Source organism: Lampetra fluviatilis, chromosome 21, assembly GCF_964198595.1.
Source record: "Lampetra fluviatilis chromosome 21, kcLamFluv1.1, whole genome shotgun sequence".
Taxonomy (NCBI): domain Eukaryota; kingdom Metazoa; phylum Chordata; class Hyperoartia; order Petromyzontiformes; family Petromyzontidae; genus Lampetra; species Lampetra fluviatilis.
In genome coordinates this window covers 365,740-389,721 of record NC_136295.1, presented here as the reverse complement: position 1 = coordinate 389,721, position 23,982 = coordinate 365,740, and the positions used below count along the sequence as shown (strand labels likewise).

The 23,982-nt window shown below is 46.3% G+C and overlaps 1 protein-coding gene across 5 annotated transcripts in view; it reads left to right on the top strand.

Moving 5' to 3' along the window:
* The window catches only part of ALS2 (alsin Rho guanine nucleotide exchange factor ALS2), an 89,818-nt gene that overhangs the window by 3,769 nt on the left and 62,067 nt on the right, over nucleotides 1-23,982 (top strand). For all 5 annotated transcript variants that reach the window (XR_013637816.1, XM_078865824.1, XM_078865822.1 and 2 more), the window contains exons 2-8: nucleotides 13,426-13,589; nucleotides 14,288-15,318; nucleotides 17,420-17,609; nucleotides 18,847-19,024; nucleotides 19,497-19,593; nucleotides 20,036-20,113; nucleotides 22,893-23,042. Coding sequence is in view for 4 of the 5 variants with exons in the window: in XM_078865824.1 (XP_078721950.1) it covers nucleotides 13,430-13,589; nucleotides 14,288-15,318; nucleotides 17,420-17,609; nucleotides 18,847-19,024; nucleotides 19,497-19,593; nucleotides 20,036-20,113; nucleotides 22,893-23,042 (1,884 nt within the window). In the remaining variant the exon portion in view is untranslated. The remainder of the gene's footprint in view (nucleotides 1-13,425; nucleotides 13,590-14,287; nucleotides 15,319-17,419; nucleotides 17,610-18,846; nucleotides 19,025-19,496; nucleotides 19,594-20,035; nucleotides 20,114-22,892; nucleotides 23,043-23,982) is intronic.

Here is a 23,982-nt window from a genome sequence, read left to right as displayed (position 1 = left end):
ACCAAAATTAGCAACAACAACAGGAACTTCCTGTAAACATACGCTCCACATCTGCCGTGAGGCAAGACACACTCACTCTCACACTCTGAGACTCACACACACACACTCACTCTCACACTCTCAGACACACACACACTCACTCTCAGACTCACACACTCACTCTCAGACTCACACACATACACTCACTCTCACACTCTCAGACTCACACACACACTCACGCTTACACTCTCAGACTCACACTCACCCTCACACTCTCAGACTCACACACACACACTCACTCTCACACTCTCAGACTCACACACACACACACTCTCACACTCTCAGACACACACACACTCACTCTCAGACTCACACACACACTCACTCTCAGACTCACACACATACACTCACTCTCAGACTCACACACACACTCACGCTTACACTCTCAGACTCACACTCACCCTCACACTCTCAGACTCACACACAGACACTCACTCTCACACTCTGAGACTCACACACACACACACTCACTCTCACACTCTCAGACACACACTCACTCTCACACACACACTCTCACACTTTCAGACTCACACACACACTCTCAGACTCACACACACATACACTCACCCTCACACTCTCAGACTCACATACACGCTCACCCTCACACTCTCAGACTCACACACACACTCACTCTCACACTCTCAGACTCACACACACACTCTCAGACTCACACACACACACTCTCACACTCTGAGACTCACACACACACTCACTCTCACACACACATACACTTAGGCCCCTCCCCTGACCCCCCCCCCTAATCCATAGGCCCCTCCCCTGACCCCCTTCCCTTAGGCCCCTCCCCTCTCCATACCCGGCAGTAGGTCTCCACCAATCAAAGAGCTGTTTGTATTATATATTTATTTATGCACGACAGACAGACAAAAATCCCTGGTGGGCAGTGTGGAACATTGTTCCTACCTGTATAATGATGTATAGTAATAGACGACGTTTCGTGTACTGGCACTTCTTCATAGCGCATGAAGAAGGGCCGCAACCCGAAACGTTTTCTAGTATATATATTTTCCCACGTTTAAGGCAAGGTTAATGCTTAAGAATTCGTCCGTAAAATGTTGTCTTTCGTTTTAGTTACAGTGCTACTAACGAATGTGAGACCATTTTTTGTGAAATATAATTGGGACAATGTTGAAGTGGAAACAGCAGAGCTCCGGTTGACGGAAAGCCAAGGCGTGGGTTTGTCTAACTTTGTCACCTCTGCACAACGTTGCCGTGATACACTGGGGAACACGAGTGTGTAAGCAACAGGCTCCACAATATCGAGTGTCTCATCATCCCGAGCAGGAGTGGAGTGGGGAGCCGCTGTTGACCGAAGGCGGCTCTTCCCGAGCGGAGGCCCTCATTAATTATAATCACTGTATCTGTTACATTCAGATTTGAACAACACACACAGATGTGCAGCCACTGCATGTGTTGGCATGTTGTTGTTAGTTTAATATGTTGTGGCCTGCACTCGTGTCTGTTGTGGTGGGGGGGGGCCTCGTCATTTACAGACTTGAATTGTGTGTCGATTGTGAGTGGCTGCGGTTACTGTTGTGAATCAATACATCCTGTTTGGGTGAAGCAGCTGTGTCTTAGCGTTGGTTTTCCCACAGCAGGTTGCCCCGAAGAGGCTTCAGAATAAGCCGAGGAGACGAGCAGCCACCACTTTATTCAGTTTTTTTAGCCATCTGGCCAGAATTGGGCAAAACTTTTTACACAGGCAACTGAAAGCCCCAGACTAAGTCTCTAATCAAACGTTAAAACTTACAATAATGTACGGTATTTAAGAATCACAATTAAGAGACAACATGTGTACTGTTAAACAGAAGAATAAAAATGTTTTACTTAATCTCGTGAATTATCCTGATACTTTCCTGGATGCTGTCCACTGCCCAACCAGGCTGCTATTGTTATTTAAGGAACCGTAAGCACCAACTCAACGCTGCAAGGAAAATTTTGGCAATTTTAAATCGGGACTAGAACGCAACCGATGTAGGTGAGTGCGGGAAGGTCAAATTACCCTTCAGATGATAAAAATGTCTATGAAATAAAATATTGTGTCTAAGCAGGATATAGTTCTCCTTTTCTTCAATCTGCAAAGGAGATTTAATTCAGTGAGCTTATTTAAGGTGCTTCGTGGAATGGGTATCTGAGATCAAATGGAGGTAAGAACATCAGAATCAGAATATGTATTTATACTGGAGGAATCCGATGAACTATAAAGCAATTTTTTTACAGATGTTCAATAGGGGCGGTAAGAATGTTACAACAACAAAAATACAAAAACATGATAAAAAGTAACATCAAGACTCTTAGAGGCCGTGACTCGGGTGCATTGAGAGAAAGGACTGGGAGTATCATTGCGTGGAATAAACGACGCCTCACCTGCAACTAAAAGCCCAGATTCTGCCTTTTAAGTTGAATGTGTTCAATATGAGACTCAAAATATAGCTTCTCATCAATCCAAATCTTGACTTAAAGCTTTCGTGACTGCAGGAATTCATATTCTTTGGGTCTTTTGATAAAGTCGCGTAGATGGGTTCGACGAAAATAACAAAAAATTTGCAAAAAACTACGACGTTTCGATCGCAACACAAGTGGTCGTCATCAGGAAAAGGGGGGGTATGAAAAGGGGGGGAGGGGTTGCTTCTAAAGACAAACTGTTTATAAAGGTTTGAAATGGCCGTAGCTCAAATGTCAGCAGCCAATGTTAATGTAAGTGGTGGGCAGCGACTGCGGCGGTGGTGGATTTTTCCACCAATCAAAGGGCTGCCAGGTAAGAATGAGCATACTCTTAGTTCTTTCGGTAAAGTCACGTAGGTAAAAAAATGAAATTAAAATTAATAAAAATAAAACAATTAAATCACGACGTTTCGGAGGCAACACAAGCTTCCGTCTTCAGGCGAAAGAACTAAGAGTATGAATCCTTGCAGTCACGAAAGCTTCAAATCTAGAAAGAATTAGCATGTTAATGGACGATCACCGAGCATCCTCCACGGCGAGCACGCCGAGCATCCTTCACGCCGAGCACGCCAAGGTGGCTCTGTTAATGTGAGAGATTAGCATGTTAACGTGAGAGATTAGCATGATAATGGCAGATCGTCGAGCAGCAACCTCGAGGATTGCACGCGAGGTGGCTGTGTAAATGTAAAAAATAAATCGGAGCCGAAAATAACAACTAACATCGGAAGATGGTAGGATTGGAACATCACAGCCAGTAATGACTTAAACTGGTTAATGACGTCTTTCCAATGATTGCTCAATGAGCAATGAATGCTCCATGAGCAATAATACTCTGGGTCTTTCGATGAAGTCACATAGATAGAAAAATAATTTTAAAAATCACGACGTTTCGATCGCAACACAAGCATTCGTCCTCAGGTGGAAAAAAAAGACCCAAAGAGTATAAATTCCTGCAGTCACGAAAGCTTTAAGTCAAGGGTATATCAATATTAACAGAAAAAAACACATTACTGTTTTTTTTTTTATATAAAGTTTTCAATATCAGTTTTTGACAAACGAATCCTATTCAGAAAATAAATCACTGAAGGCATGCACTACACTCAGCTGGGGTCTGGGCCATAAGTGTACAACACCGTATAATCCACATACAAATGCAATTTGCAGGATTGCACGGCCGTAATTACATCATTCAAAAAATAATTTTCAAAAGGTGAGGGCCCAGAATGGAGCCCTCAGGCATGCCACATACAGTCTGCTCTCATAACGCGGTAGTTGCGTTCCCAAAGAACACAGCATTATGGAAGAATTGTGTTATAATAAATAATGTAGGGTAAAGCGCAGTCCGCAATAACACGTGAGATGTGTACGCATGCCGAACAAAGACCGAGGCGCGTGGGTAGCATCTAGAAAGTATCCAGCAACATATCCCGCCTTGTGTGATGATGCTACGCCGAGGCAGGCATACAATCCCTTAAAACCTACATGTGCAACATAGTTCTGTTCACTTAATCGCGTTATATCCAATTCGCATCCGCGTTATAAAAATGTGTGTTCCCTAATGCATTTATCGTATTATATCCAATTCATGTTATTAAAACAAATGGCATTATAGGAGAACAGACTGTACATCCTATCCCATCTTGCTTTTAATTCTATCCCATTGGACACACTAGGATCTATCCCTCAGATTGGCCTCTATCCATTCCAGGGGTTGTGGACCAAATCTTAAGATTTTCAATTTTTTTACCAGGGTGGGATTAAAGGTCAAATGCTTTTCTTTGGATCAATGAAGACTGCTATAATGCTATTTCCCCACTATCCAGGGCTTTTTGGAGATCAGCCACCACATTAACAAGAGCTGTTGAAGTCGAATGTCCTTTGCCAGCTCCTGATTGAGCATCATGAATGAGTGGAAATTGCTCAAGATGCCTAGATGACTATAGATTTATCTTGCACTCTAACATCTTGCTCAGAGTAGTTAGCAATGATTTGGGGCTGAAGTTGTCTATAAAATTCACCGCAATCTTGATTTGAAGATGCTTACTCACCTGGTGACGGACGCTTGTGTTGCGCCCGAAACGTCGTGATTTATTTTATTTTATACCTACGTGACTTTACCGATAGAAACAAAGAGTATAAAAATTCCCCTCCTTTATGGACTAGGATCACAAGAGCCTCCTTCCAGGCTGATGGAAAACATCCAGTGGCCAAGGTTAGGTTAAAAATATGCCAAAAAGGTATTTGCGATTAGGGCTGTCCCTTTCTTAAAAAGAAAATGCGCTCGATGCTGTCCGTGCCAACAGCTCTGAAAATGTAATGAATATTCAGTACTTCAGAGTTAATAACTTGGCTTCAGATAAAAAAAGACATCAATAACGAGGATTGGAATGTCATAAGTGCCAAAGTCAAAATTGTTCTGAGAAGATGTTACATTTTTGTGGAGTTCTTGAATACTACCAATGAAATTATTCAAAGTTTGTGGGAGTGTCTCCATACTGATGTGATGACCAGCTTGGTGTTTCACCAAAGGGTTGGATAGCACTTCGTGTAAAGCATTACGTTCTTAACACTTTTCCAGAATAACTTGGATTTATTGAAATTATAATCAAGTTTATCGTTGAACTATCTGCATTTAGCTTACTTCTAAACTGGTTTCCTAACTTGTTTATACTGAGAAAAGTCCCGTTGGTCTATTAAAGCTTTTCCAACTCTTACACGCTTGTTTTTTATTTATATGACAGAATCATTTAGATCCACTGTAAACCAGGGCTGATACCATCTTTTGGACCTCATCCTTTTAATTGGGGAAACTTATTTTACAATTTCCGTGACCTTTCTGGTAACATAGTCAGCAGCACAGTCTAAGTCAGGGATGGCATACAAAGAATCTCAATCCCCATCTTTACATTTCTAGCAGGACATCTAATCATTAAAATTATTTTCTTAGACCTATTTTCTGCGATAAGGTCATAAGTGTGCATGGGTGTTATAGAGATGGCACGTTTCGTGCTGAATACAAGACAAGGATCACTAATGAAATAATCAGCCACTCATACACACACTTTCCTGTGAGGAGTGTCTGAGATAGCTAAAGCTAAGAGAGAGTGCGTCAATGTTTGTGTTTATTGGAGCTGTAAAGTGATGTACCATCTAAGTCGGGGATAATTCTTAGGAGCATTTTATATGGGGGTTTCCCTGCTTACTCAGGAGATTGTAATTTACATCGCCCATGACTAATAATTCAACTTTGCTCTTTATAGGAGTTTGCTTGAGGCTTAAAAGAAGGGTTTTTAGATGTGTAACACCATGAGTTGCTTATTTAGGAGATCGATAAACTGTAGAGAAAACTGTCGGTACAGTGTAAGTTGGTCGAACTAAAATGGATGTACAGTGAGGGAAAAAAGTATTTGATCCCCTGCTGATTTTGTACGTTTGCCCACTGACAAAGAAATGATCAGTCTATAATTTTAATGGTAGGTTTATTTGAACAGTGAGAGACAGAATAACAACAACAAAATCCAGAAAAACGCATGTCAAAAATGTTATAAATTGATTTGCATTTTAATGAGGGAAATAAGTATTTGACCCCTCTGCAAAACATGACTTAGTACTTGGTGGTAAAACCCTTGTTGGCAATCACAGAGGTCAGACGTTTCTTGTAGTTGGCCACCAGGTTTGCTCACATCTCAGGAGGGATTTTGTCCCACTCCTCTTTGCAGATCTTCTCCAAGTCATTAAGGTTTCGAGGCTGACGTTTGGCAACTCGAACCTTCAGCTCCCTCCACAGATTTTCTATGGGATTAAGGTCTGGAGAGACTGGCTAGGCCACTCCAGGACCTTAATGTGCTTCTTCTTGAAATATTAAATTGGATAAAATGTAATCCGTTTGGCAAATTTGCCATATCTATTAATAAGGAAGCACAAGGGTTAGGATGAATATCTCTGCATATACGTAATTATCTTTTTTCCAAGTTGACCTGGCTTCGTGTTAATAGCTGGGCAGGCTGGAAGGGGGCTTCCACTCATATTCGTAAATACATCACATTGCAAGTTGACCAACCTGCAAAATTTGCCAAAGCAGCACTACTTTCAGGACCTAGAATATAAGGGTCATTTAGGATCAATCCATACCAAATAATCCACACAATGTGAGAAATAGTACCTATGCACTTTTGGAATTTAACTGTACACTGAGAAAACATTTTGCAAAACAATTACGCGTGATGAAAATAATGATTTAAAACGCTACAATGTAGTCTCATAGGTCAGACAATAATACAATCATATCTCCAGTGTCAGAGCATTAAAGAGTAGATTCAAATAATACAATAACATTAAAACACAACCACCGTAAAATAACAGATATGCATCTAAATTGCAAGAAACCTGAGTGTTTGTACAAGAGTAATACAGGCTGCGGTAATTCCGCCGTGCCAAGACGTATGGATCTACATGTGCATGTTGAACTTCTATCGCACCGTGTGTAGCCAACCGTGATAATCGGAGGTGATCTACACTTCAGTGCTAAGCCACAAACAGGGATCCCACTGGAGTCCCAGCAGTGGAATGCAGCACAGCAGTTACATGGAACCGAAGCAGGTACTGCCGGAAATGATATATTTTAGAGGAACTGAACCCAAAACCTGGACCGCCAAAAACATCACAGCTCCCAGTTCCAGTTGGGCTTTATGTTGGTCCCACGAGTTCCCTGCAAGTGCCAAATAACCCCCACAAAAAAATATCCACACTCCCAGGATCGGTGAGTTGGCCTCAGTCTGCAGTCAGACAGGGAAGACCAAGGACGTGCATGCTTCCTTCAGTGCTCTGTGGCTTCAGGTGCTTCATGTTGACTGTCGCCTAATTCTCAGTCAATTAATACCTACCTTTTTTTTGCAAAGAAGGATATATATACACATAATACAGCCAAATAGTGAAACACCTGTATCCAGACTGCATAGTTATCAGTGGTGTCGGCCAATCAGTTTCAAAGACAATGCATATATGATCAGAGCATGTTTGGTTGCATGTTTTGCCACAAGTATGTGTGGTTAATGCAGACTTGATGCCTTGAAAAAGGTAGCTATTTAGTGTTTGAACATCTTAACACCTGTTTTATTGCCAGAAAGGGGAAATCGTATTCTTATTTTTTCACCATTTTGACACTGGCAAATAAGTCCCATAAATATAGCTAATGTGTTTAAAAAAGATATGTATGTTGAACTTATTTTGCAGTGTACGTAGCCAACCGTGCTAAATGGAAAAATAAGCCTTTTCTTTTCAACGCCCTTGTGGGGTTCACTTTTGCCTAGGAACCGGTTCCGGAACCGATCGGGTTGAGCTCGAACCACATCCAAACCCAGAATCGTTCAGCTTCCGTTCCACATTACTGCAGCACAGTAGAAATTGAGGTGTGTGCGTGCAGGGTTGAACAGGAAGGAGACGGCAGAGGTGGTGCACAACACCACAGAGGGGGGCTGCAGGCAAGTAACTCGCACCAAGACTCCAGGAGACATGTGTAGTGTAAATTACGCACAGCAAAGCTGGTCACAGATAGCCCTCACGTGAGCCCCAGAAGGGGTAGTGCAGGACACCAAAGAGCTAAGGTGCAGGCAGGTAACTCTTACCAGTGCCTCAGCAGAGGTAGTGGAGTACACCACAGAGCAAGGGTGCAGGCAGGCCACCATCATCAAAGCTGCAGTTGGGATGTGCGACACACTCCAAAGTTGACCTGCTGAAGTTAATTTCCCAGGCAGAACAATTCAGTTCACAGCACAAACCCAGCAGGGACAAGTAGTACCTTGCAGTACCAGCGAAACGTCGTACTCAAATTGTAAATGTTGTGGTTTCACGCTTCAACACACCGGTGGGCTAAAGCAGTGGACTATTTGTCTTTTGTCAACGTGACACTTTTTTACTGATTGGCCGTGTCGGGTGGTGGAGGGTTACGACACATTTATAAATAACGCGATTTAAACCCAAAAACGGTGATTATGAATAATATTCTTCCGCACTGTTCGTAGCCAACCTTGTGTGTGATGTCATCAAGCAGGTGTGAGTGGTGATGTCAACGATACAAAAGAGCTTGAGAGCGCTGTGCCCAGTCAGACAGGAATCCAGCCAGGTCATCAGGCTACACAACTTTTTTACTGGTAGGAACCTCCTGGTTACACCAGCCCACAGGGGATTATTGTGTCCGTTCATCTGTCTGTCGTGCATCCAAAAATGGGAGGGGTGGGCCTGGGTGGAGAGGGGAGGGTGGGGAGGGGCTGGGTGGGGTGGGGAGGGGCTGGGTTGGGAGGGTGGGGCTGGGTGGAGGGTGGCAGGGGTGGGGCTGAGTGGGGTGGGGCTGGTCACCCCGTGGTGCCCTTATAAAACTCAATGTTTAACCTACTCACGCCGGCTTGTGCCCGCCCTCACAGTCGGCCATATTTGCGGAATACACCAAGCCGCCGTTGACCCTAGCCATTGACCGAGCAACCCAACGTTCCTACCAGCTCCCTCCGCAGGAATGTGTTTCTGATATACTATAACACTTGTGTACCCAGGAAAGCTTCGCTGAGTCTCATGATTTATTTTTATGAGGGTCCTGGCCAACTTTTCACAGTAGGGGGTGATGACTATAATCCAGTAAGTTGTATCTTTTGAGCATTTTTGTGGATATTTACAAAAATGTAGCCCATGACACCAGGACGCAATGGCTGAACTCTTGCAAATGACGTCACGGGATCTCTGAAGGTCCATTGTGAAGCAGACGACATGTGTAGTACCTGTTTGGTTAATAACAGCCACAGCATTAATCGGGACGGCCGCTAGGTTCGAAGCATGAAACCACTGCAACAAGTGACGAGTGCGCTGCCGCCACCCCAACAGCCAACACGGACTGCAGCCATCGTGATAATCGCGGAAAGGCCTCTGAATGTTCGACAACGCACGTGGGGACTGAGGGCATTTGATTTAAACTTCATCGTCGGAACGGCACTGGAGAAGAATGCTCCATGGGCTGATGATTGCTACGTATAATCCAAATTGAGTAATTTGCAGATAATATTTAAAGTTTGGGACGTAACGCTGGCACACAATGGCAAATGACATTCAGAGATATTTAATGTACGTTGTGAAGCAGGTGGTGCATAGTACTTCACGTTTATTACACCCGCGATAGTAACCAGGGGCGAACTGTGAACCTCGCCAGCAAGTGGCAAACGTGCTACCGCTGGGTCATGCTCATTGGTGGAAATGTAAAGGTCGAAATGCCGGTCTTACACCCTGCACCATTATTAAAGCCAGCACGACACACAAGGGGGTGGGTGGCCACCACCAGTGCTGATATTTACATACTGCATCGGATGTTCATTTAAGGCTGAGTTGACCTTGGGGAGGCTCAGGACCGACTTAGATATTTCTCACCGATGTGGGCCATGAGCGGGAGTCGAGCTTGAGTCACACACACCCTGAAACACTCTCCTCCCTCAAGCTCACACTCCCTCCCACCATCACACCAACAACAGCCGCTATTTGCCACTAAGTTACGGTGATGTCACTAAAGTGCTTTTGCCAGGCCAGGTGTTCTTTGAGGCCACCTGAAGTGTCGAATGCTCGTTGACAGGAGGTCACGAGACAGACCCAGTTGCCATGGGTTAACTGCGGTAACTGACAGATGCATTACTTGTGGGTTGGTGTCCAGCACCATACCCGGTCGCCTCTTTCTCCCAAGTGGCGACGTTTACACATCGCACCAGGAACTCATTTAAGGCAGAGTCGTCCTAGGGGAGGTCAGGACTGGTTCAGATAATTGTCACCGGTGTTGGTTTCCGTGAGGTTTAATCGAACTAGGGTCTCTGAGTTTGTAGCGCAGCACGCTAACCATTGCACTACTGCCCCCTTTAGGTAGTTGCACTTCTCACACAAAAAGACAAAGATATCCCGTATAGCCTTAACAGACTTTAGGGGCAAGTGCTGTTCATGAGCACCTGTGAAGGCCGGCATGGCACACGAAGGGGTGGGGGGGCAGCTCCACGCCCGACTGCCTTTGTCTCCCTGGTGGTGATGTTTACACACCCCTCTGGGTACTCAGTTGAGGTTCACCTACACACCATCACAGACTCACACTCTGGGTCGTTTCCCCTCTGCTGAAAATCGTTGTGGAGGAATAGGAACTGGTCTGAAGAGTGCTGATACGCACATGGTTGGTGAGAAGTTCCGATGTGGAATGCTGGCATACACCGGCCCACTTCCACTGCTGGACTTACACTCTTAAAAATACTTGACCCGAGGAGGATTTATACTTTGCAAACGGTGCACTTTCCATCCAATGCACAATGACAACACCCACACATATTTTGTTTTGCACGAGGGTCTAATGTTGCACTAATAAGACAAGTGTTGGTTTCGTTATGTCATTGCACTATCTGTGAGTGTTAATTTTTTTTCAACACAGTTATTGAGTACAGTCCCGAAAGTAAGTTAGCCAGCAACAAACAGCACTATCAAAGTTGGAATCAGAATTGGAATCTTTATTTATACTAGAGGAATCCGATGACGTATGAAGCTCTTCTTCACAGATGTCCAGTAGGGGCGGGTCAAGATAAGAGTGTAACACTTATACGCTACACTCTTGTGTAGCATATAAATAGAGCAATGTTATTGTGAGAGCTTGGGAAAAGAAATGGGATGGAATTCCACAGTGCAGCAGTGGCGAGAGAAGAAGCGGAGAGATGTGAGGTGACCTGTAGTGTGGTGAGTGGGTGAGTGAATAAGTGGGTGAGTGGGCGAGTGTGATGTTGTGATCTGCAGTGCGGTGGTTGAAAACAGTGAGTGTGGAATGAAAGTCAGTCTGGTAGACAAAGTCCTCAATAGTTTTTAATAGTTTCAACAGGTGGAGGAATTAACGCGTGAAGTTCATGGAAGTTCATGGAAATTGTAACAATGTTGTGTCAATGGAAGAGCGATTACGAGGCGATTGACTACCAGAGAGCGAGTGGGTGGATTGATCAGTGAGTGCTGCATCATTAATTCTCTTTATTGCTCAATGTAAAAGGAGCTGGGTGCTGCACTGCAGATAGGGCAATCGTATCCCAGATTAGGCCGAATTTCTGCTTTGCATAACAGTATTAGTTGTCTGGAGTTAATGAAAGTAAAAATACAAATTTGTGACACGCTCAGTTGTTCTTTGAGTCAGAGGCATGGGAAACCAAAGGCGAGCGGGAAGGCAGCCAGAGCCGGCGCCAACAAGCACTCCATGAATGACAAGTATTTATACACGCAAGAGGAAACCGGGGTACTCGGAGAAAACCCACGTGTGCGAGGGGGTCGCATTTAATCCCCGTACAGATAGTACTACTATAATAGCCCAGAAATGTGTGTCGTGCGCGTGACGTCACTCCACATGCTGCACCCCACCCCGTCAATAATAAAATAATCATGAGCGGGTGGATTTTTACACTCACGCAGGTCGATAGGAATTACTTATTTTTACGCAAATTCGCTTTAAACTTGACGTTTCTTTATTGAAATGTAATCAAATCAATATTTATATGCAGAAAACAAAGTGTATTTGGTGTCTTTATTTATTTCTTCAGCACTTGAAACAAAAGGCAAGTCTAATTTTTTCTTCTAAATTATGATCAAAGTAGCCTACAGCCTGTCCAAGGACGGGTGTATTGCAGTTAATCTAAAATATTCAATCGAAAAGAATGACCTGCTCATGATTATTAATGAGGGGGTGGGGCCGGGTCCACATGAGTGACGTCATCGTACCATGATTATTGATGAGGGGGGGGAGCTCCATGTGGAGTGACGTCATCTGCTCATAATTATTAATGAGGGGGTGGGGGCAGGGTCCACATGAATGCCGTCATCAGCTCATGATTATTGATGAGGGGGGAGCTCCATGCAAATTCGCTTTAATTTTCACGTTTCTTTATTGAAAGTGAATATAATAAATAATTCTACGCAGAAACAAAGTGGATTTGGAGTCATTATATTTTTCTTCAGCACTTGAGATAAAACAAATTCAAAATGTATGCTTCTACATTTTGGTTAAATAGACATTTCTTGGTGATTTCCCAGATATTGTATTGCAATCCAATTTCTTTGAACCCCAGCGACCGAAAGCAGAAGAGAATAAAGTATCAGAGCAGTGACTTAGAACAAATTGAAGGCTAGTTATATACAGTGCTATAGTGAAATGCAGTGAAGTGTTTTATGACATACTTTCGTTCAAGATTCACTGCCATTCAATTTACACAAGATACAATTATACTCTGCTCATTTTTTTCGTAATTTACAGGTCCGTCCTAGGATAGTCAAATAAGCTAGTAATAAATATCGAAATTCACCCACTTGCTGCACTGCCATACCCCGGCAAGCCAGGAGATGGCTGCCTCGCAGCCGCAACTGATTTGGGTGTTTCACGAGTATCTTACGTGATCCACCAACGTTTGCTGACTGCAACAGTGCGATATTGCAGGCCGTGTGCAGCAGAGCCACCAGCATCAAGCAAAGGAGGTTTTGGCAAGGGAAAGAAAACCAAACTTCTTCAGTGTCTTCGTAGCCAGATGAATGACACAGTAATTGGTGCCACGGTGGCGAGATGTTATCTCCCTCGCCTGGTATGCAGGAGGTCGTGGGTTTGATTCTGACCCTGACGCCTGTATATTTTGAGTTTACATGTCTCTCTCCCTGTAGTCGCTTTGATTTTTCTCCAGGTCCCCTGGTTTTTCCCTCACCATTTATAATCAATATGCATTTAGAGTATTTGGACACTGTAAATTTCCACGTGATGATAAGCCACTTCGTTGAGCTATCAATTGTGGCCAGGTCACCTTTGAAAAAGAGCGACATAGCTCAGTGTGCTTTATTTGATAAAAAATGATGTTTGTAGTTTCCATGCAATGTTGTGTGTTTGTGTGCATGGTGCCCCAGTGCCATGGAGGAGCCGGCTGCTGGCTGTGGACTCGTGTTCGTGTGGCGGCGGTGGCGTCGTCATGATGGAGAGTTCGTGCCACAAGCACTCGGGGCACCGCTCTTCCGCCAGCCTGTGCAGCAGGCCCTCATCAGCACGCAGCACGGCCTCCTGCTCACCACAGGTGCCGCAATGCTTCCTATTTTTTTCATTTAGTATTTTTATTTTACCAGATAAAGCCCACTGGGCTACATAGCTCATTTTCTGCGGAGTACGAGTGAGAGCCTGCGTGTGAACATCAGCATTCGGGAGACAAAAGATAACCTAGTGTGGTGCTGGCCACCACCCCCCTAGTGTGCCATGACATCCTTTTCGCCATGTTCTGCGCTTTGCTCCTGCGTTGGCCAAATATCTCAATAATTAAAAACGTTATTATTACCTTGCACAGACTTGGGGCCATGGAATGGCCCAGCTGCAGCACATTCACCACTTGTCGCAGAGGTTTACAGTTCAAATCCAGCGGCTGTTCTGGCTATTGCAGCGGTGCGGAAGAGCCACAAAAATACTAAATGGCGTCTGCTTCATAGATCCCTTGATGCAACTCGCAAGAGTAAGCCACTGCTGTTGTCGTGGGTCCCAATTTGGAAAATAAACCACAAAAATTACTCAATGGGGATTACACAGAGAAATGTTGCCCACTACGAAAACTTGATAGGACCCTCTTGAAAAGGAGTCTTGCTACTCATGAGGCTTTTCTGGTTAAACAAGCCTGATAATAAAAATAATATGACGTTCAGAAAATGACTGCATTTTCCAGATTGCCCCATTATATTTTAATATTACATTTTTCTGTTACCTGTGTATCTGTTTTTTTTTCTCCAGCTGGTGAGGTTTTCTTTCTCAAAAATGTGACCCAGGGTTTGGAAGGAGATGACGATTCCACGTTAACCCCTCGAGAAGATGCCACGAGAAACCTCAGAGAAAAATATCCGCGATCGTCGGACTCTAGCTCTGCAGACAACACTGACGTTCCGCCAAGCGGAACACAACTCGGCTCATTGGACGTAAACCTGCACACAGCAGCAGTCGCTCCCGAAAATGCCAAGACACAAGTAGAGGAGGACAGCATCGCTTCAGCCAATCCAGCCTCTGAACCGTCGGAGGATTGTCAGCAGCCTGGGCCTACGGACGGTGCCGACGCGTGGGACATCGCCCCGATGAGGGCCTTGCTCGGGAAGGTCGTCCTGAGCGTTGCGGTGGGGCGGACCCACTGCGGCGCTGTGTGCTCGGGCGGAGTGCCCTTCATGTGGGGGTGCAACACCCACGGCCAGTGTGGCAGGAGCGCGCCCGACGCCATTGGCAGTCCCGCTCCGGTGCCCACGCTCGAAGCGGGCCCTGGCAGAGAGGCGCCGCCGCTGGCCGACGTTGCCCAGCTGGCCTGCGGGGACGCCTTCACGCTGGCCCTCTCGCTTCGCGGAGAAGCGTGGGAGTGGGGCGGTGTGCCGGGCAGGAGCGGCGGCGGTGACTGTGGCAGCGGCATGGCGGCGGTGGTGCCGCCGCGTGTGGTAGAGGCACTGCGCGGCGTCTGTGTGGTGCAGGTGGCGTGCGGGGCGCAGCACTGTCTCGCGCTGGCACGGCGAGCACGGAGTACAGTGGCGGCAGCGGCAGCGGTGGCCGGCCCCGAGCCCGACACGTGTGCCCACTGCAGGCAACTGTTGGTGACCATGACTGACGCAGCGGACCACGTGGTCATTTCCGACGAGCACCACTGCCTCGCGTCGGAAGCAGTGACGGCATCCAATCAGTGCGGCGGCGAGACTGAGAGGGGTGTCGTTCGTGCCCACCATGATAGCTCTCTGCCCGAGGAGAGCAAGGTCCCAGTGCAGATGGCTGAGGACATCTTAGAGTCACAGGTACAAGCGTAACGATGATTATGATGATGATAACTAGTTGTGTTTGATTTTCTCGCCCTTTATGCCGGGGTGTCTCGGAGCACTTGACATCTCATCTCAAACATTTGAAGGGGCACCCCCAGTGGCAGCTGTCTTTATGTGCACAAGGTGACTCTGCACCCGGCCTGCGAGTGGACATTAGGCTGCCAGTAGTGGGCGATGATTTTTTCTGCGTGATCCCAATTGAGTGACGCGTCGTGTCATTTTTCGACTTTGGCAAATGCGGCCCATGATAGCGGCGTGCACAATGGCCGCCTTATTTAGCACACAGCGCCATTGAGAAGGAGACGGTGCGCTGCGTGTGTTCACGATCAACAGAAGCCAGAGCATTAACCCGGGTGGGCTCTGGGCTTGAATCGTGAACCTCTACAGCGATGGTTCTTAACACGGGGTGCACGCACCCCGTGGGGGTGTCAGATGCCCTTTCTGGGGGACCGGAACATGGGCAGATTTTTTAGAAGGTAAATCATAGAAACACAAATTAAGCACGGGCACGTAGGTTCAACTACTTTGTATCATCAAACCGATGTAATTATTAACATTATACATGTTTTAATGATTGAGAACAAAAGGGGTGCAAGGCTGCAATAAAGGTTAAAAAACACTGCTCTACGGCAAGCGGGTGAACGCGTTACCGCTGGGCCGATTGGCGGGCCCCCAAGCACGTACGGTGCAGCACGGTTTTGGTTTAGGGTGCAGCACGGTTCAGGCTTCATTTAGTGAAGAAATGTAACAGCATTCTCATGACGCTCTACAGAGTAGACGGGCGTACGCATCCTGGAGGATGTACGCTTTTTTAACCTAGTAAGAACTTGAGAAACAACGAGACTGGCTCATTTGAAAGAGTGACCCGGATGAGGAGGCGTTTGTGTTTATTGAGAGGGAGGGAGCACTTGAGTCAGTTTGAAAGGTAATGTGTTTTTTATTAATATTAAAATATTTCGCGTGAAAAAGCCCTTGAGATCGAACATCTCACTTGTAAGAGTGTCCAAGGTGTCAGTTAACACAAACACCTAGCAACATGTAACTTATACAGTATGCATATATACAATGAATGTCACATACAGTCGAACACTTGCACACATAAATATATATGTAAATGTATTCGACCACAGTGTTGATGAATGTAGAATGTTCTCCAGCTGTAACAAGTGTTGTGCGGGTGAGTTTTAATTAACAGATTTAAATAGGATGAGACTGGCAGAGTTTAGCGTATCTGGGAGATCGTTCCATGTTGAAGCAGCTCTGTGTCTGAATGAGGCTGGAATTGTCACATTTACCAGTGTAAATATGACAATTATTGACTGCAGGTATTGCGGTCTATGCAAACATGACTCCTTGTAAAAAGGTGTCAGTTTTGTTGCCAGATAGAAGGGTAAAAAACCAATTATCATATTTTTTCTGGCAAATGAGGTTCCCATAGTGTATGACAATTATTGTTTCAGCTCACAGGTAAGTTTCACTTTGCACAAACACACAATAGCCTCCCTCCTCTTGTGAGAGACATCACGGGATCTTTTAATGTCTACTGTCAAGCAGACCAGACTTATTTTTTTTAAGGGTAATACATCTGCTGTATAAACAAGGGCGGCCGCTGGATTCGAACCATGAACCCGAGCAAGGAGCGGTGAACGCGCTACCGCTGGGCCGCCCCGTGACCAACCCGAGATGCGATGTGAGGTGCTTAATCGCTTCGAGACGTTGCGCACTCTTCTCAAAAACAAACTACTACATCACTTTCATAATCAACTTTTTTGGTTTAGATCGCGTTATTTATAAATGTGTCGTAACCCTCCACCACCCGACACGGCCAATCAGTATAAAAGTGTCACGTTGACAAAAGACAAATAGTTCACTGCTTTAGCCCACCGGTGTGTTGAAGTGTGAAACCACAACATTTACAATTTGAGTACGACGTTTCGCTGGTAATTGCATCCAGCATCATCGGGCAATTCGCCAGAATGGTGAGGCTCTGCTGTGTCTCCCGTTCTTATATAGAGCAGCAACAGGGTGACGTCATCATTAACTCATTACTTCACTTGTCACCTGCTCGTTGTGCCAGAGCCGGCCCGTTGAGGTGGAGACGTGCAGCTTGGGCCGTGGGGAGGGGTCTCGGGTGAGGAGGAGCGTGGAGGCGGAGGAGGGCGAGGGCGGCGGGCGCAAGTGCCTGAGCCTGGTGGACGTGCGCGCTGTACGTGAGGAGTGCTCGCGCCGCCTCTCCCTGCCCGGCCTGGTTCAGGGCCTGGCCCATGGTACGCTGCCTTGGACTTGCATAAAAGATATAGTTTTTGTTTTAAATGGGGAGGGGATAACTGGGGAGAGGGAGAGTATAACCTGACGAGGGAAACCTGGGGAGGGGGGTGGGATATTCCTTCATCGTGCATAGTCTGAAGGAGCGTTGCGCCATACGTGTGACCTCTTTTGACTGCATTCGCATAAACTTCTCTTGCTGCCACATCGGTGTCTCGACTGATTTGTTTCATCCACAGATCACGGGAGGGGGGGTGATAGTGAAGAGGGTGTGTGAGAGGGGGAGGGAGTTGGGGGTTTGGACAAAGGAGAACCCTGAAAGCAATTCACGTCCATGCGGCTGATGGGTGTTTCTGCTATCCATACACCATTCCGAGTTTCGCTCCGAATTAGCTAATTTTCAGAAGCGACCTGGCCACATATGATAGCTCAACGAAGTGGCTTATCACGTGGAAATTTATAGCAGCAAATATTCTAAACACATGTTTCTAAATGTGGAGGGAAAAACCGGAGGACCCGGAGACATATCCGCACGACCACGGGGAGAACATGCAAACTACAAATATACAGGTGTCAGGATTGAACCTACGACCTCATGTATACCAAGCGAGGTAGTTAATATCTTATCGCTGCGGCACCGAAACAAATGTAACTACCTGAAAATTACTGAATTAGGATTACATACAGCAGCAACATCGCCCCCCTTCCGTGAAAACTTGGCGAGAGCCTCTTGGAAAAATATTGGGGCTCGGTAAGACTCCCCTAGGTAAACAAGTAGAAGAAAAATGCGGTCCCCATGTTCAGAACCCCTACCAGTTCTCAAAGTTAAGATTAATTATTAGCAATTATAACTTTCATATATTACTATTTTGCGTGTATTGCCATCTTAAGCGGATAATGGCATCTTGAGGGATGATTGCCGAGACGGGCATTTGAAGCAGCCGTCCTCAGGTCTGTCGGGGAGACAGCGTCTCCCCGACAGACCTGGTCTTCACCTGAGGACGGCTGCTTGCGTTGTGGCCGAAACGTCGTGAGAATTATTTTATTATGTTTTATTTTTATTATTTTATTACTTCCCTTCTACGTGACTTTACCGAAAGAACCAAGAAGATAAGCCACTTCGTTGAGCTATCATTTGCGATAGCCAGGTCGCTTCTGAAACAGAGGTACTACATAGCTAAGTGGCCCCTTAACTCGTAAAATAAAAAATAGTTTAATGCGGAATGCATCTTGTGTCAGTGTCGCGCTTTGCAAGAAAGACCGATGGCAGCAGAGAGGGCGCCCGGCCGGGCCCCGCAACACTGCCCAGCTCCCCCGAGGCCGAGTGGGCCTCAAGTCTGCCGTGCCTGCAGACCGAGCTGTGGAGCTGGGGCCGTGGGCTCGAGGGCCAGTTGGGCCTTGGAGACTTCAACCCCAGGTGAGAATTACCGGTCAGGCTCTCTGTCGAAAGTCGGCAGTGCCCAAGGTGATTTCCTGCTCGGTTGAGCATTGAAGCAGTGCTCACCTTATGTTTATAACACTTCAGCCAGCGGCAGAAATTCACATTCCTATATGGAGGCGTGTCAAAATGTATTTGACGGTTAAAGTGCCTGCGGCGATAACCAACGCGGCCTGCCAGATTATGACCACGAGCCTCTGCAACAAGCAGTGTATGTGTTACCGCCATGCCGTACCACTGCCTAATGTTGATCTCAAGCGGCTAAGCTACAGCTGGGCAGCCGTGTGGCCCAGCGTTGGCATGATTTATGATGATACCACGATTGGATCGGAAATTGTAAATCTCTGCAGCATTGTTAAGTGCATCTTAAGTCATCGCTGGCTAAACTCTTATTATTATTACGTGGACTGCCCGTGGCGACTGATGCTTTCGGTTTTTTGTTTGGGAGCAGGGCAGAGGCCGAGTGTGTGAAGACGCTGAGCGGACAGGAGACGGTGAAGGTGGTGGCTGGAGGTTATCACTCCATGGCTCTCACCAGCACGGGACAGGTTTCTAGCACGCTCCCTCACGGCTCAACATATGTCCTAACTGGTTTAACGCATTAGTAGGCTTTCGCGACCAATATTATCCGTAATATAGGTTATTTGAGTTAGATTACGTAAATATATAAGAGGATTTCTCCACAACTCTTGCTGCCGCCTGATGATGCTGGTTGTAAATACCGGCGAAAACAGGACAGGTGGCAACCCATTTGGTCCGAAATTCAAATCTATAAATGACGAGAAACCCCACCATAACAGAAAGATATCTCCACGTGCAGTTCTTTTGAGCTTATGGTTTGCATAAGGCTTGTATACAGTGCACACCTTTTGTGTGTTAAATACATTTCTTTGGAGTCCATGTGGGGCGAGTAACATTGCTTTTTGCTTTTAAAATATGAAACGGAAAATGATCACGAGCTTGTTGAAATGTGTGTCTGTGGGAATACAGGTTTGGTTGTGGGGCTGCAACTCTCGGGGTCATCGTGGCCACGCGAGCTCCTCTCCGCCTTTGCCCCGCTTGCTCATGGTAACTCGCCGCCAGCCCTGAGGCCCATGGCTGCTATGCCCTTTGTCCGAGCATTGTGCCGGATGCGGCGATGCCGTGGACCAGCGCTAGCACGGTCGCACAGAGCGCTCGCCACTAATGAAACCACAATGCCTTGCTGATCTTGTCAAGGAGCATAAATCATCATCACGCGGATTCCGGTCATCCTCGCAGCAGCAGCAGCAGCGGTTTTTGGCTAGCCATTGAACAAAGACGGTCACCGCATCGCGCGCTTTCGGACACGCTTCTGCGGCCGTCTGGAACACTCTTCCGATATTGGGAAGCCACTGGAGCTATGCACTTTTAAATCATTTAGATTGAAAACTCATTTCTTTACAGCGGCTCTTTGTGGTTAGTTTGTTGTCTTTCCCCCTCACTTCCGATGAACATGGTTGGCAGCATATGGTGCGAAAGAAGTTCAACACACATACACACACTAACACTGGGGTGCGGTTACCGTAAATGAACACGTGCCGTCTGCTGTTCTGCCAGAGTGGACGTTAAATATCCCTGCCATTCTAAAATGAGCGCGCCATTGTGTGCCGGTGTCATGGTCCGTGTTTGCCGAATAAAAACAAAATTACGACGCAGGATTACTCGGTTGGGATCGCACGCACAGCAGCAGTCGTCCTCTGCTGATGGGACTCGTGTCCACTTTCTGGCCAGGTGCTGAGTCGCATTTTGTCCATGGGGACAACTGCCACTGGGGGTTCCCTTGATACGTTGAGATGAGATGTAAAGCGCTCCTGAGATGCCTCGGCATAAAGGGGAGGGCGCTACGTCCAAAATAAATAATTGCCGTTTCTATTTTGATAATTACATACGACCAACGAAAAGCAACTATTAAGTTAACCGAGTGATTTAGTCATTCAATTGCAGATACACACACCACCTTCAAGATTACGTTTGGGTCGGTGCGAAGTTGTGTGGTGGATGGTTTGGTGTTTGTTGCTGCAGTTGCACACAGTAGAGTCTTTTTTATGTTACACTTGCGCATTAGCTGTCCACCGCATCTTTTGCAGTTTGTGCAGATCCCATTGTTTCTCTGGAAGATTTTAACTGTGCTGTCTGGTTGGTATGGCTTGGTGAGCAGGTGCATGTTGGGCACCTTTCTTGAAGCCCACAAGTTGGTTCGCAACGTTTTACTGCTGAAGTTTGTGTCACGCCGAGTTTGTGCCGCGTGCTTCCAAAATAACGGAGTTCTGTTTCTCAGCCGTGGGTGTGGGATGTTGTTCAGATCGTGGTTGATTGACTGGTTTGGGTCATTTTTAGTTCACGGAGCGTTGCAGCCATCGCAGTGAATATTTGGTGGTGCGATATTGTATAGCATTAGAAGCCAAGGCAATGGCGTAGATTTAAACATATGTAATGAGAGCCTATGTCCGGCTCACGTGGTGATTGGCTCTGCCGGTCCTGCTCTACAGCCAATGGGGGGAGAGCCTGGGAGCATGGCCCTGGCGTGATCGAGGGATGTCAGCTAGGATGATTGGTTCTGCTGCTCTTGGCCTCAGCCAATGGGAAGACAAGTCAGGGGCGTGGTCCTGGGAGTTGATGGAGGAATCTGGGACATTCAGCGCAGGCTATTAAGGATTGGCTGGAGCGTACCACGTGACCCAGGCATTAAATAACGGAAGAGCCGAGGGACACGGGGTCAGACAAGGAACGAAGAGAGATAGGGGCCACGCGCGAGCGGGAAGTAAATAAAAGGACCGATTCCACAAGCCGTCTCCAGAGTGTTATTACACATACGTGGTAGTTTGCATCGCGATGGTCAATTGGGTATTGATGAGTACTCCCAAGTACACTCAGGCAGTGGTCGATGTTCAAAGCACCGAGGCATCTGCCCCCAGCTCGTATCGTATGATTTTTTAATGCAGTTCAACCTCATCTTAGTTTTACTGGCAGACTTTTTTTTTAGGTGTTCATTAAAAGTTTGTGTGCGGTCAGTTGTCACGCCAAGATCGATCGGCATCGGGTTATGTCGCACCTTTTCTGCTGCAAGACATTCGCCAAGTGTGGCGTCTGCACTGTTGTTGACATGAAACACCAAGACAATCGATTTTCTTGGGGTCATTTCGGAAGTACTCCTCCATGGTGTTGAGGTCACAGTTGATTGTGGCCTCCAGCCCACTGTAAGCTTGTGCAGACGGAGCCTCGTCGTCCACCTACTTTACATTGCGGGACGATGCCCGTGGCGTATTTCCCGTGTACAGGTTGAAGAGCATCAGTGAGCACAGATGTATTTATGTTGAGCTTCTTTCGCACGGTACGTAGCCAACCGTGCTAATGTATGTATGTATCCATTTTTTACTTATTTCGTGCCGTACGTAGCCAACTGTGCTAATTGGAGGTGCGGGGGAAGGACAACATACTAAACACAAAAAAGCAGTTTTAAAGAAATTTGTGTTTCAAGATCCCTGGGGATACCCGCTATTCAGGGTGCAAGATGAGCTCACTTCCTCTCCCAGCTGGATGCGCTTCAGTTTGCTGAGCATATTCCAGGACACATTAAGGGTGGCATCTGCTGCATGATTAGTCAATGGGAAAGTGCCTGAGTTAGCTCCGTATTATTCCCGTTTTAGCGAGAACGTCGTTTTATATGTTTGCATCCACAACGTTCACCTGTGTCTTTGCGTGTGCAGTCTTAGCTACAGCAGTCAGCCTTTGATGTTGATTTTTTGCCGCACTTCCTGATTCTGCTGGGAGTCCCGGCAGTATGCACGTCCCTGAATTACGGCCGTGCGTGGTTGTGGGTGAGCAGGGCCCACCTGCCCAAGAGGTTTGGGACATCTCGGCTGGAGACTTTGGCTCCCTGCTACTCTGCGACGGGCCTGGACACTGCCCACGGCTATTCCACGTGGGAGGGGAGCCCACGCTTGCGAGCGTTGCCGTCATCCCTGTACCAGAGCAGGTACATGAACAGACAATAACCATACCTCGTGCAACACAACGTGGAATAAGAATTACAAAAACAAAAACTGTACAAAGTTTTTGATGATACAGGAGTTACTTGAATATTGCAGGTTTATCGTTCATGTTGTTTCGACCTATCAATGTATTGTGCACAGAAGTGCCATATCTGTGGCTGATACCGTGGTTCGGGGTGGACATGGGACACCAGGCAGGCAGTGGTACCTCAACCTTTGCTGTGCAAGCATCTTGCGGACAAAGACCCCCCCCCCTGGAAGCGAATCATCAAATTATATATTGTTTAAATACCTTTGAACAGACAATAACAGGTACTTCTATTTTAGTGCACACAATCGACAGGAGGTACAAGATCAATGGGCTTGCATAATGCGCATGTATAATGTAGGTTGATTACCATATAAATATATCCATTGCTATCTTATGAATTCATTAACCCCCCCCCCCCACTTCCATCAAGAAGGGCTCACAAGTGATATCACATCAACCCGCCTCTATTTAAGGAACTAAACAGGAGGATTTCTCCACAAATCAGGCTGTCGCCTGATAAAGCTAGTTGTAATTACAGTGATACCTCGGTTCACGAACTTAATTCGTGAACTGACTCTGGTCGCGAACCGAATTGGTCGTGAACCGAGGCACATTTTCCCAAAGGGTTCAATGTAAATCCGGTTAATCCGTTCTGACCTTTTTTTGTTTTGTTTTTGAAGCACAAAAATATGAAACAAATTACAATATACATTAGTACTGTACAGTATAGTAATGTATAAAGAGAGAACACTAACCTTGCTTGAGATGACTTCAGTAAGCACTCAAACGGGTGAACTGTACAATACAGTAAGTACAGTATTGTACAGTACAGTAGTACAGTACAGTACTGTATGTGCTAAAAAGCACACCAAAAAGCAAAAAGTCACTGAAAG